This window comes from Lepidochelys olivacea (genome assembly GCF_965140295.1).
Source record: "Lepidochelys olivacea isolate rLepOli2 genome assembly, chromosome: 24".
In the NCBI taxonomy this organism is placed as follows: domain Eukaryota; kingdom Metazoa; phylum Chordata; order Testudines; family Cheloniidae; genus Lepidochelys; species Lepidochelys olivacea.
This window is the reverse complement of record NC_140434.1, coordinates 409800-423935: the sequence shown is the minus strand read 5'-3', so window position 1 is coordinate 423935 and position 14136 is coordinate 409800. Positions and strand designations below refer to the sequence as shown.

Here is a 14136-nt window from a genome sequence, read left to right as displayed (position 1 = left end):
AGAAATTGGAACAGGTCCTACCTAGCCTGGCCCCTGGGGCTGGGACAGGGCTGCTCTCCTGGCTTTGCTGCTTCCAGAGGGGGCTTCCACCAGGAGATGACTATGAGTAACCACATCACAGTTAACCCTTTGGGCCCCATAAAAAGGTGGGAAATTACACTGGCCCCCCCTGCACAGATTGGCTTTGTGGGTGCAGGTCCTTAGGGCTCAGCAGAGCAGGGCTCTGTCTAGGCTGTTCTCTTGCATGCACTGAGGCCGGAGGAAGGGAAAAGAGCATTTGCTAAGAAATGTCATTTCTGCCCATATGGTCCGGATGCTGGGAGAGCTCAGATTTACTCACCAGTTCCATCTGCCTGGGTGACAGGGTCAGGCACCACAGAGCAGAGCTCAGGCTAATCACAGCCCCTGGACTGCCCAGTGGCTGTGAAGGGAGAGCAGCTCCAGGGGCAGGCCCTGTCTGCCCCAGTCCAGAGAGGAGAGTGGTACAGTCCAGCATGGCCCAAACCCCTGTAGCCCAGAAGAGCGAGCAGCCCAGCTCCCCCTCCTGCAGCGCTCTCCCACAGAGCCTGGCCCTGGGGTGGGCTAGATGCAGCCTCAAGGAGGCTGGGTTTGCAGCAATTAGTAGGGACTCTGTCCCATCAGCTTGTCCCTTGGAAGCCAGGAGCCTTCCATGGTCATTAGCCTCCGGCACTGCTATGGCCACGGAGAAGTGGGATTGGTGGGATTTAACTTTAGGGGCCCAGTGCCTCTGGGAGCAGCAGCAGTTGGTGAAAGGGATTACAGGGAGCTGGGCAGAGATTGATTAAAATGAGTTTAGTTGCAGATCAAGGCAGATAACAGGGAGACTGCCAATCAGCACATGGGCACGAGCAGAAACGCATGGGGTGAGTGACCCGGGGGGGTGGTGGGTGGGTGCTACAGCACCAGCCCAGCTGCTCTCTGATCCCAGGGAGGGGAAACTTCCAGCACCAGCCCCACCCCCATCACAGAAGCTAGAGCTGTCCCTGGGGAACCTGCAGCAGAGGGACCTCCTGGGGAAAGAGCAGGTTTCTGGCTGCTCAGAAGCAGGGCCAGGGGAGTGTCTACCTCCTCTAGCCGTCCCCCAGCATTAGCCCCCTCCCCACATCCCAGCAGGATCCTGGCCACATGGGAAGCCCCCAGGGGCAGATGCCTGAACATGCTGCAGGGCCCTGGTAGCACCAATGTTCCACAGCCTGACACAGCTGCTGGGACAGGCTTCTTCCAGCAGGTGTGGGAGGAAGGAGCTAGTTCTGATAACTTCCCCAGAATCAGAGCCGGGGTGACGTAGGCTTGAGGTCTCAGCCCAGGGCGACTCCCACCCTGGGGCAGGAGCTCCTCAGCTGGTGAAGCACAATGTCCCCAGTGCCAAACACCCTACCCACTCCCATGCCTTTGTGTTCATCATCCTCACCCCAGCTGCCCCCTTTCCACCCCATCCAGGGTCCCCCATGCTGCCAAGGGGTCCAGGAGCCACAACAGCTCCTGGTTGGGCCTCCCTGGGCAGTGGCAGAATCCTAGCTGGGAGGACATAGGTGAGGGGAGTTTGTGTTCTGGAGTCTAGGATCTTCCTCCCTCATTTTCCTCTGGGTCTGGGGCGGTCCCTGTGGTGATGCTGGTGATGTATTCACAGAGCCCCTGGGGGGCTGGTTCAATAATGCCAGGGAAGCAGTCCTGGTGGGAAGGTTTACTGGCTGAAGCCTGGAAGCTGTGTGGTACAGACAGGGCCAAAGCATGGAGTGAAGAGGCAGGAGCAGGGAACTTCCAGTGTGGGAGATGGAAGCATCTGCCCCAGCCCCTCTCTCCCAGCAGCTCCTCACGCTACCTTCACCACCCGCATGATGTTGGTGTAGCCGGCACCAGGTCTCCAGCCTGTCACGCTAATGACGACATCATTGGAGCAGAGGAATCCATGCACCCTCCCTGGGGAGGAGAAGGAGCTGGTGAGTGAGGGGAGAGCAGGCTGGGGAAAGGTCAGGCAGGAGCAGCGGGGGCAAGGTGGCCCTGGGGGTCCCCATGGAGCAGCAGGGGGATGGGAAGCTGGCTGGGCCAGACAGATGGCGTGACGGGAATTGCTGGGGGCTGGGTGGAGTGGTTGGGACTGGGCACTGGGGGAAAGGCTGAGCTGGGCATGTGGTAGAGGGGAGCTGGCTGGGCTAGGCAGGTGTTGTGGGGAGGGTCACATTTACCCATCTCTATGCTGAACTGCACTCTGCGATCCACATCATCTGCCCACACCTTCTGCTGTACCCCCCGATAAAGCACAGGGAAGACGCCCCAATACAGGTGTGCCTGGCATGCCACCTGCTCATTCCGTGTCAAGGCGATGATGGGGCACGAGGCCGGTAGTGGGAGAGCAGCTGTGCAGACCTGTGAGAAAGGCGGGAGGTTAAAAGGAGCAAAACAGCCTCAATCCGCATATTCGCTCCCTGGATTAAGCCTGGTATGCAGGATAGCCCTGTCTCCATTCAGGTCTGTGAGATCTGGAAGCGCCGTGAGCTCCCTGCAGAAAGGGTGCTAAACAGGCCAGGAATTAGTGATACACATTGTTCCAAGGGGAAGGTTCCGACCCACTAGTCTCCTCCTCTGTGCTGCCCCCTCCCCTGGGCACCCTCAAAGGTACAGCCTCCACACAGGAGCCTGGCTCCACGCTCTCTCCAAGAGCACAGCCCCCATCCCAGGAGAACCAGCCCTTCACCTCTTACCTGCCCGAAGCCGTCAGCACAATGATGGCCGCAGCGCAGCACTTGAAGGATGCCTCCACGGCCCCAATGGCTGTCACCTCGGTGGGGTCCTGGCTCAGAGGAGTGACCTTGCGCAACTCCTCAAACAGCTGCTGGTTATAGATGGCAGCCTCAGCCTCCCTGGCAATCTGCAGAGAGACCAAGCAGCTGGTGAATGATCTCACTACAGCCAACACACCCGACCCCCCTTCAGTATGCCCTGCTGGGGGAGACTGGGCCAAGAGCTGGGAGCTCCCTCCAAAGCCACACTTCCATCCCTCTCCCCATAGCGCCTCCTGCTGGGAGAGGCCAAGCTGAAGTGCTCTTACATCTCTCTAAGGTACGCACCGCATGCTGCATGCGCACAGCTTCCACTGGGTAGGCCCCCTTGGCCGTCTCTCCTGACAACATGATGCAGTCAGCTCCATCCAGCACAGCATTGGCCACGTCGCTGCTCTCTGCCTGGGTGGGACGGGGCTTCTTGATCATGCTCTCCAGCATCTGTGGGGGAAAGGGAGGGAGACGTCAGGGACATGTTTCACATGATGATGAGGCCTAATCCTCATCGCTAGCGCCAGACCAGCACTTCACCCAGCATTCCCAGTGTCCAGGGCTCCCACACAAATATAGGGGTTGGGGGTTTTGCCTAGTCTCCCAGACCTGGCGGGGCAGGATCTGGAGTCCCCAGCTGTGCACAGCAGAGTTGGGTCTGTCCACATCGGCTCCGTCCACGTCAGCTCCTGCTGCTCAGGGGACTGGGCTAACCTGCGTAGCACAGATCACAGGCTTCCCGGCACGGTTGCAGCGGCCAATCATCATCTTCTGAGCCAGGAAGACTTTCTCTGCTGGGATTTCAATGCCCAGGTCCCCACGAGCCACCATGATCCCATCACTGGCTTCCAGGATCTCATCGAACCTGCAGCCAGGACAGAGCCAGGCTCAGCACTATGGGCAGGGCCCAGAAGATACCCGGCCCTGGTGTCCGCCACCCCAGCCAGCTCACAGAAAGTACTGCACTGCTGCAGAGAGTGTTAACAGAAGCAGTGAGTCTAGTGGTTAGTATGCAGGAAGGAGAGTCAGGAGCTCTGGGCAAGAGGAGGTCACAAGTAGGAGTTTCTTTTTCCCATGGCCGATTTTACAGGTGGACAGATAGGGCAGTGTTCCGGACTGCCCGATTCCTGGGACTGCACCCAGCTGGTGCAATTCACCTGTGTGTGTGTGGGGGGGGCAGGTGGACACCAGGTACTGGGGATGTAGAGATACACAGAAAGGGGCAGATCACTCAGTGCAGTGTGTAGCTGAGGGTGATCGGTGGGGCAGAGGGGCAGACAGACACAGGGCAGAGATGGACATGAGGGGGCAGGTGCTTGGTGGAGCGGAGGGACAGATGGATGCAGGGCAGAGATGGACATCTGGGACAGACAGACAAGATGGACACAGTGTGGGTGGGTGCCCATTGGGGCACAGGAACAGATGGATGAAACAGGACTGGGAGATGGACATGGGGTGGCCAGGGTGCTCAGTGGGACATAGGAACAAATGGACGGGAGGGTGAGTACTCGGTGGGGCAGAAGGGTAGACGAGACAGTTACTTTCTGACACCCTCATGGTTCTCGATCTTGCTGATGATCTTGATAGCGTGGCCACGCTCGCCCAGCACGTCCCGGATGGCGGCCACATCCGCGGCTTTGCGGATGAAGGAGGCAAAGATCATGTCCACACCATGCTGCAGCCCGAAGTGCAGGTCACGGATGTCCCGCTCGGACACAGCTGGGAGGTCAACCTCCGCCCCTGGCAGGTTGACCCCCTTACGGCTGCATAGCATCCCCCCATTTTCCACCTCCGTTATGCAGCTGTCAGCACCTGGCCAGAGAGAGAGCGGCAGGGTCAGGCTGAGACACCCTGCCCAAGGGAGTAGCATGAGGCACAGAGGGGCCAACATGGAAGCTCCAGGGGGCAACAGGGGGCACAGAAGGGGCAGGGGTGAGGGAATCACATGGAAAGGGGACAGGTGACTTAGGCAGGGGGGGCAGCACAGACATGCGGGGGCAACAAGGAGCAGTACAGACACTCCAGGAGCGTGGGCTGGGAGCGAGTGCAGAACCCCACAGAGTGTGAGGGGACGTACTGATTTCCTTGACCAGCAGGGAGATGAGCCCATCATCTACAAAGATCTTCCCACCGACCTTGACGACGTTGGGGAGGTTCTTGTAATCCACCCAGATGGTGGCCTGGTCGCAGCACTCCTTGAAGGCATCATCAGTGGTGACTGTCACCCGAGAGCCTTTCACTAGCTCCACCTCCATGTTCTCGCCCTGCAGCAGCACGGATGGGATTGGGGCTCCATCACAGCCAGGCCTTCCCTGATCCAGCTAGACCAGCTCTGCTCACCGCAGCCCTGTCCACGATGCACCAGCCCCTCACAGTCACCTTCCCAAGCCTTCTGACCTACCCCCACCCCCAGCACTCACTGCCCCCATGCCCAGCTGCCTGACCCCTCCAATGACACTTTCTGCAGCAGAGCTGGGCAGACCCCCGCACCCCGTTTTGCTGCTGATCTTGCCATACTCACCGCTTTCACCAGGCCCGTGCGGATTTCTGGCCCCTTGGTGTCCAGAGCGATGGCCACAGGGTGGTAGAAAAGGGGGTTGGAGGCAAAGCTCTCAGTTGCCTCCCGGATGTTTTCAATGGATCCAGCATGATACTGTTGGAGAAGAAGGGCTGGATCTGCAGGGCAGAATCCATCCAAAGGCCCTGTGCCTTGGCCTCAAGGACCCTGCCCCACCCTGGGGGCTCTGCACCTTCACCACTATCCTTACCCATCCTGGGACCCTGCCCCACCCCTCCCCTTTCCCCAGGGTCTCTGTGCTCTGCCTCTGGGACTCTAACCCCAGGGTGGGCCCCATCCTGGGTCTGCCTCCAAGTCTGCAGGAATAATTTCCCATCCCAGCTTCTTCCCCCAGGAACCCAGAATGAGCAATCTTCCTCATTCCAGCCTCACCAGACAGGACTGTCAGCCAGTCACAGGGCAGGATTGCTCCCCAGCTGTCTCCAGTGTGCAGGATATTGCCTAACTGCACTACCAAGATCCCACCACCATCCTGAGAGACTGGTGGTTCCTGGTGTGATGTGATGCTCGGCATGTGCCTCCTCCCGTACCTCATGTGAGCCATGCGAGAAGTTCAAGCGTGCGATGTTCATTCCAGCCTTAATCATCTCCCTCAGCATCTCCACAGAGCGGGAGGCAGGACCTTTAACAGCATGGGGCTCAGGTAAGTACTGCTGATGGGCAGGTGCCTCCCCCCAAATCCATTCCCCTCCCACCCTGCAGGTGCCTCCCAACCCACCTCCCCAGCAGGTGTCTCACATCTTGTTCTTATGCCCCAGGAGCTCACCTGTGCCCCTCACTTAGAGTGACCAGATGCCCTGATTTTATAGGGACAGTCCCAATTTTTGGGTCTTTTTCTTATATAGGCTCCTATTACCCTCCACCCCGTCCCAATTTTTCACATTTCCTGTCTGGTCACCCTGCTCTCACTCCCCGTAGATGGGTCCCTCAAACTCTTATCCAAACCCAGTGTCCCTTAGAGCAGTGGTTCTCAATGACTGGCCCGCAGACTGGCGCCGGTCCCTGACATCTCCTAACACAGTTTTAGAAGGCAGCAAGCTGGTCCCTGGTATCGAAAAGGTTGAGAAACACTGCCTTAGAGGAGCCAGCACCCCTGCTGGTCATTAGCTGCAGCTGTGAGTCCTCCCAAGGTTTAGCTGCAGCAGTCCATGTGGGGGAGAGGGTGGGTACCTATGGTGCAGATGATGCTGGTGTTGCGGGTGGTGATGGGCTCAGAGTCTATGTCCAGCAAACAGAGATGCTCCGGGAAGGTGTCAGCCATGGCAGCAGTCAGCTGGTGCCTCTGGAAAAAGGCTGTGCTGAGCTCCTGGGTGAGCTGGGCCATGTTGACAAGCAGCCTCAACTCGGCACCTGCTGACACAGGGACAACTCCTGTGTTAGGACCCTGCCAGTGGCGCTCTCCCAAGGGCCCTCAACCCAGGCACTGGGTCAGGCTGCTTGCCTGGGTCTCTCCCACGCAGGTGAGGCAGGCAGGAAGTGGCACAGCCTTATCAAGGCGCCTGCCAAGTGTCCTGTGATCACTGCTGTGCCTCATGATCAGAGTGTTCACAGCATTGCTGCTCCCTGAGTGCTAGAACTCACACTACAGAGACCCACCGGCCTGGCCCTCTGGAGCCCCTGGATGATCGCTTCCCAGGACTCAGTGAAGGAGCTGCTGAGCAGGGCCCAGACTCACCTTCCATGTTGTGGATCCAGAATCCCCAGGGACTCACCTGCCCACCAGTTTCTGGCTCCAAGCCTTCAGTCACATGTGTCCCTGGGACAGACACTTCCAGCTCAGAGGTCGCATAAACTAGTTAAAGACTCACCAGACCCAGGCTGACCCTGCAGCTGACTGACAGCACAGGAGAGGCCATTACCCAGTCCCAGGAGATGGCGGCACCACCTGGGATGCCACCCAAGCTGCACACCCCTATAGAACAGGGGCTTGAGCTGCTGTCAGTCTGATAACAATATCCAGACCCTGGGGCCTGAGCTGTGGGTACCAGATACTCCCACCCAACCCCTCAAATCTGTCATTGGGCACCTGCACCATCCGCCCCACCTGCGGCCCCACAAGGACAGAAAGACGCAGAGCCGGAGTCTGTGTGGACAGAAAGACTGCGCCCATTCCAGTCTCAGTGGGAACTTGGGAGTCTGCCCCAGCTGGGATAATACGAAGGGCCCAGGGCCAGTCCTTAGCCACGGGGTGACAGGCAAGGCCTGGCATTTCTATCTCAGACACTGTTATTACTAATGGTCCTATGGCACTAGAACATCACAGATACTCCTTGGATCCAATAGACGTGCCCCCCACCCTAGAGAAGGAGGGGTGGGCCTGGGGTGACTAGGAATAGGCCAGGGGAAGCCAGTGGAGTTGCACTGTGGGAGAGTCAGGCCCCAGCTCCAAGGTCCATCCCCAGGAGGAGAGATGCAAGGGCGAGGGCCCTTGCCAGGATAGGGGCTGCAGTCTGTGCTTCCCCTGCCCCCTGGCAAGTCTGCACAGGAGGGGTGACCTGCCTGCACCGCAACTGGGGCACCCACCTCGCTCTGGTTTTGCTGCTGCGTTTCCTTCCCAGCGGCTCTGTGGTGAAGCCCAAGTGAAAAATGAGGAAGTGGCAGATGTTTCCTTACTCTCTGCCAGCTCCTTTTGAGCCGCCCATTCTCAACCCCTCCCTGCTGCTCCCTGGCCCAGGCACTGTCCCTCCAGCATCCAAAGCAGCTGGGGGCATTACCAGCAGGACAGTGGGGTGGGAGGAGGTATTTTTTCATATTCTCTGTGTATAAATAAAGTCTGCTGCAGTTTCCATGGCATGCATCGGATGAAGTGAGCTGTAGCTCACGAAAGCTCATGCTCAAATAAATTGGTTAGTCTCTAAGGTGCCACAAGTCCTCCTTTTCTTTTCTTTTTGCGAATACAGACTAACACGGCTGTTACTCTGAAACTCTTCCTGAACGGTTAACCCTAACCCAAACCCAATTTATTGGCTCAGCCCAGTGCTGGGGGCGGTCCCAGTTATAGCAACTCCCAGCCTCAATCCCTGCCCCATGAACCACACATCTCTTTCCCCCTCTCCCCCCCCAATGCTGGTATATGTCCTGAGAGCCCAATTCCCTCTCTGGGTAGGTGTCAACTGATTCTCCCATCTGCCTGTTCCTGCTCCCAGGGGAGGGCCACAACACCCTTCCTTTGGCTTCCTGTCCAGGCAGGTGACTGCTGCTCCCTTTGGACAATCAGGCCTGGGGAGGAGAGGGGTTATGGGGGCTTCCAAAGAGTCTGGCACTGGGAGCCTCTTCAGCTCCTGGAGCAGCTCAGAATCCCTTACAGACACTTTAGCCCCCCCGCTGTGCCTACTGGAGGTGCAGCCCAGAATCTCAGTCCTAGTATAGACAGGCTGCCAACCCCTGCCACGCTCAAGGGTCAAATTCCTCACAGTCATCAGACCCAACCCCCCCCCCCGCTCCCTTCCCCTCCACATCACACCCAACTTCCCTCCCCTCTGCCCCCTTCCCCTCCCCATCACACCCAACTCCCCTCCCCTCAGCCCCTTTCCATCACACCCAACTCCCCTCCCCTCTGCCCCTTCCCCTCCCCATCACACCCAACTCCCTCCCTTCAGCCCCTTCCCCTCCCCATCACACCCAACCCCCTCCCCTCCGCTGCCTTCCTTTCCCCATCACACCCAACTTCCCTCCCCTCTGCCCCCTTTCCCTCCCCATCACACACAACTCCCCTCCCCTCCACCCCCTCTCCATCACACCCCCCCTCTGCCCCTTCCCCTCCCCATCACACCCAACCCCCTCCCCTCCGCCCCCTCCCCATCACACCCAACCCCCTCCCCTCCGCTGCCTTCCCTTCCCCATCACACCCAACTTCCCTCCCCTCTGCCCCCTTCCCCTCCCCATCACACACAACTCCCCTCCCCTCCACCCCCTCTCCATCACCCCCCCGCCCCTTCCCCTCCCCTCCCCATCACACCCAACCCCCTCCCCTCCGCCCCCTCCCCATCACACCCAACCCCCTCCCCTCCGCTCCCTTCCCCATCACACCCAACTTCCCTCCCCTCTGCCCCCTTCCCCTCCCCATCACACCCAACTCCCCTCCCCTCCACCCCCTCTCCATCACCCCCCCGCCCCTTCCCCTCCCCATCACACCCAACCCCCTCCCCTCCGCCCCCTCCCCATCACACCCAACCCCCTCCCCTCCGCTCCCTTCCCCATCACACCCAACTTCCCTCCCCTCTGCCCCCTTCCCCTCCCCATCACACCCAACTCCCCTCCCCTCAGCCCCTCCCCATCACACCCAACGCCCCTCCCCATCACACCCTAATCTAAAGGGTTAACATTTGCAGGTTCCCGCCCATAACCCTCCTCTAGCCTCCTCCAATCACAAGGCCCACTAAGGGGTAGCCCCGCCCCTTCACCCTCCTACTGGCTCAGAGTTCCCGAGCCCATCCTCATACGATGGAGCTGGCCAATGAGCGCTGCCGCCTGCCATGGTCCGCCACGGGGCCTCGCTCCCTTCCCGAGGCATGCCGGGAGTTGTAGTTCGTGGCCGGAGGAGCGGCGCCGGCTGCCGCGGGCGTCTGGCAGCCGAGAACCACAAGCCCCAGCGTGCCGCGCGGCCCGGCGGGTCCCGCCCCGGGCGGCGGCAGGTGGGGGCCGGGCCGGGGCGGGGCGGCCCCGCTGGACCCGGCTCTTGCAGGCAGCGCGATGAGCGGGGCTGGGGCAGCGGCGGACAGGGCGGTCTTCGTGGGCTTCTTCCCGCAGGTGCTCCGGGACCTCACCGCGGAGGGGCTCCGGCACCCCGAGGTGGGCGACGCGGTCGCCCGGCTGAAGGAGGTGAGGCGGGGGCCGCGGGGCTCGAGGGCCGCGGGCCAGGGCGCGCCTGGGGGGCACATAGGCCCTGGGCGCTTCTGCCCGCGCGGACACTGCTGGCACTTCCAGCTGCCGGCACTTCCAGCTGCCGTCTGTAGGCTTCAGAGTGAACGTCTGGCTGCGATGAAGAGCCCCTCCCCCAAGCTGCTGTGTCAGACCGCGGGCAGGTTCGCTGGGCCGGTTCCGTTCCGTTCGCCCTTGCTCTCCAGGGGGGTCGGTCCCTAGCTGTTGATTGTGATGCTGAGGCAGGGCCCTCACCCCCCTGGACCGGGGCCAGACTCCTCCTCACAGGGCGCACAATGCAGGTGCGCTTTGTGCCTCTCGGAGACGTGGGCAGGGAGCTGTGGGATGGGGTCCTCCTGGGACGACTGCACAGCTTCCTTTCCCCTTGTGTCCTCTCCAGATTCTGGAATACAACGCCCCAGGTGGGAAGTATAACCGGGGCCTGACAGTGCTGGCTGCCTTCCGGGAGCTGGTGGGGCCAGAGCAGCAGGACCCAGAAAGCTTCCAATGTGCCTTGACCGTTGGCTGGTGCATCGAGCTGGTTAGTGGGTGCTGTGAATTGGGCTCTATCTGGAGCAGAAGATGCTCCTATTGGGGCAGCATTTCAGTGTCAAGGTGGGATTTGGGGATGCAGAAGCCCCGTAATGGGGCCTTGTGCAAGTTTATCTTATAACTCCTTTTATTGTAGCTCCAAGCTTTTTTACTGGTGGCTGATGACATTATGGACTTCTCACTCACCCGACGTGGCCAACCCTGCTGGTATAAGAAGGTAATAGAGGTTGTCAGGGGTCTGAGTGGGGGCACTGGGGAGGGTGGGCATGGGGGTGGGATGCCTGGGGTATTGGGGGAGAGGTTGAGGAGTCTCTAGAAAGTGTGGGGGGAGTGGGCCTGCTGATATAACATGTCCCTCTTCTGTTGCAGGAGGGAATTGGTTTGGATGCTGTGAATGATTCCTTCCTCCTCGAGTCCTGTATCTACCAGTTGCTGAAGAAATACTGCCGGCAGCAGCCCTACTACGTGCACCTGCTTGAGCTCTTCCTGCAGGTGGGGCTGGTCCCTGTGCTCCCAAGATTTCCCATCTACTCCCATTCTTGGGTCACCCCCACCCCACCGAACTCAAAGGCACTTCAGACCTTGTTCAGGTCTCTCTGCTTTGCTCTTGGAAAGTCTCTGCCTTTCCTGTGCATTGCCCTGGGGCTGCATCCCTGCAGCATTGGAGGGGAGTGCCTGCGGGGCAGTGACAGTGAGATGGCAGCTCCTGCCCCCTCTCTTTAGTGATGGTGAGGGGGCGGGCACTCAGGCTCCCCATGTGCTGCCTGGGGTAGGTGGCTCCTGGGTCTCTTCTCAGAGAGTAATGCGAAAATTATCATGTAGGGTTGGGTCCATAAAATCTCTTGTCCCCAGACCACATACCAGACCGAGCTGGGACAGACACTGGACCTCATCACTGCTCCATCTGGCCACGTTGATCTTAGTCGTTTCACTGTGGAGAGGTGAGGTGCTGGGGCAGAAGAATCCTGCCCAGTGCGGGAGGAGTGGAGTCCTGGGTTCTGTAGGTTGAGAGGTGACCTTAACTCTCAAATAGTCCTGTCACTTCAGAGTTCTGTTGGGCACCTCTGTCTAGCTTTGGGGTGGTCAGAGAGGGGTGCTCATCTCTCTGCTAGGCCCATCGGGCTCTGGGGACAGCCCTGCAGGAGCAACTTATCACTCCAAACCAGCTGGAGAAGGGACACTTGATTCCCCTGTTGTTGAGCAGGACTTGTACCCGGCCCCTCCCACAGGAAGTGACCCCAGTGTCTGTGCAGACCAGATACAGAGACTTAAGTTGACCTGGGGCCAGCGTTACTGAGTGTGGATACTGTCTGACAGGTACAAGGCAATCGTTAAATACAAGACGGCCTTCTATTCCTTCTACCTGCCGGTTGCGGCTGCTATGTATATGGTGAGTGTAACTCCAGCTGCTGGTTACGTGGGTTCAAGCAGCAATGGAGAGGCCATGGGGCGTGAGCTGACCAGGGGAGTGGGGATGTGTGGGTGGGAGGCTGGGATGGAGGGGAGCTGATGTCTGAGGATCGGTGAAGTGGGGTAGGGAAGAAAAGTGGTGGGGAAAGATATAACAGGCTGGGAGATGCAGGTGCTGGAATATGCCAGCAAGTGTCTCAGCCCCTCCCATCTCTCAGGCCGGCATTGACAGCGAGGAGGAGCATGCCAACGCCAAAGCCATCTTGCTGGAGATGGGAGAGTTCTTCCAGATCCAGGTAGGAGACTCCTCCCTGCCCCAGGGTGCTCCTGGGCTCTGGGAAGCTCACAGTGAGGAGGCCTGTAACTGGCTCTCTGCCCATAGGATGACTTTCTTGACTGCTTTGGGGATCCAAACCTGACGGGTAAGATTGGCACTGACATCCAGGACAACAAGTGCAGCTGGCTGGTGGTGGAGTGCCTGCACCGCGTCTCGCCAGAGCAGAGGCAGCTCCTGGAGGTAACAGCAGCAGCTGGTTAGAGGGTGGGGAGGCAGCTTGGCACAGGTGGAAAACAGTCCTGACCCTGAGGTACCAGCTGCCAGCTTGGCACCAGCTTTGTTCCCGTAGCATGAACCTGTTGGTGGAGAAGGGGTACAGTTCTGTACCCTAATGTGTATCTGAAAAAGCTTACTGGGCACGAGAAGTCCTGCCAATCAGACCCTGACAGCTGCTAGGCTCATAGTTGGGGGTCTAGTGATAAGAGTGCTGAGCCCTATGACAGGAGGACGCAGATCCCAAAACTGGGGGAGGTGATGGCTTCTGGTGCAGCTGGTTGTGGCAGCCAGCAGCTCCATTCCAGGCTGGGCCTTGTCTGACCCTGTTCCTTGGCTTCCAGGAAAACTATGGGCAAAAGGAGCCGGAGAAGGTGGCCACGGTGAAGGAGCTGTATGAAACTGTGGGCATGAGGACAGCCTACCACGAGTGTGAGGAGAGCAGCTACTGCCGCCTGGAGGAGCTGATTGAGAAACATGCCAACCACCTCCCCAAAGCAATTTTCCTTGGCCTGGCCCAGAAGATCTACAAGCGTCAGAAATGACAGGGCGGGCTGGCTCCTCAGGGCTGTGACAGGAAAGGCGTTGACAGGCCTCCTTCCACGAGGCCCAGCTTCTGGCATGGGAGCTGACTCTGTAAACTCATCTGCTTAGGGGAAGGTGACGCCTTCCCTGTGCGCATTCCATTGGGGATGGCGACCCATATAGCATCTGATATGGTTCCTTGCTGTCTTATGTTGGAGTGAAGGACAGAAGCCCACTGTCCATGTAACAGATCAGCTGTTATAGCAGAGATGCAAAGCATTTGTATGAATAAACATAAGTTATTGTAGCGGCTGCCTGTGTGAATATGGGGACACACCCTGCCCTGAGAGCCTCTGCCTCTCTCACCAACACACCTGCCTGCTCACCTGCTGTGAGCAGTATTGCTGGCCATCTGGCCTGGGGTGGACATGGGATCTGGTCCCAAGGGGCTCAGCTGGCCCAGAGATGATGATGATGGGGGAGGGATAGCTCAGTGGTTTGAGCATTGGCCTGCTAAACCCGGGGTTGTGAGTTCAATCCTTGAGGGGGCCATTTAGGGATCTGGGGTGAAAATTGGGGTTTGGTCCTGCTTCGAGCAGGGGGTTGGACAAGATGATCTCCTGAGGTCCCTTCCAACCCTGATATTCTATGAGATGGGGAACTGCTATAGAACCTGACCTAGCTGCACCACTTGTGTTTCTTTGGCAAGATGGGCCTGGGGAAGGGGAGCGTCTCTAATCTAGCCTCTTGGTAAAAGGCTTGTCCAAAGCATCTGCTCTCATCCCACCTGAGCAGGCTGCTTGGGAGACACCTGCATGCAAAGGCTAGCCTCCCAGGGAGTAAAAGCTGACAAATGAGCAAAGCAGGTC

The 14136-nt window shown here is 59.0% G+C and overlaps 2 protein-coding genes across 2 annotated transcripts; one reads left to right on the top strand and one right to left on the bottom strand.

Annotated features, from left to right (window-relative positions):
• Positions 1-1689: 1689 nt before the first annotated feature.
• Positions 1690-7299, bottom strand: PKLR (pyruvate kinase L/R). Its single transcript, XM_084613057.1, is given in 12 exon segments — positions 1690-1941; positions 2208-2351; positions 2354-2388; positions 2724-2890; positions 3090-3242; positions 3507-3657; positions 4334-4604; positions 4870-5056; positions 5314-5445; positions 5901-5992; positions 6541-6720; positions 7046-7299. Coding segments are annotated over 12 exon segments (1626 nt in total). The 5' UTR covers positions 7053-7299; the 3' UTR covers positions 1690-1834.
• Positions 7300-9881: 2582 nt separating this feature from the next.
• FDPS (farnesyl diphosphate synthase) lies at positions 9882-13574 on the top strand (the record flags this gene model as incomplete). The annotated part of the gene is given in 10 exon segments (XM_084614030.1): positions 9882-10031; positions 10033-10191; positions 10631-10771; positions 10919-10999; positions 11152-11274; positions 11635-11723; positions 12100-12172; positions 12411-12488; positions 12575-12709; positions 13087-13574. Coding segments are annotated over 10 exon segments (1230 nt in total). The 3' UTR covers positions 13288-13574.
• Between the last annotated feature and the right edge of the window lie 562 nt (positions 13575-14136).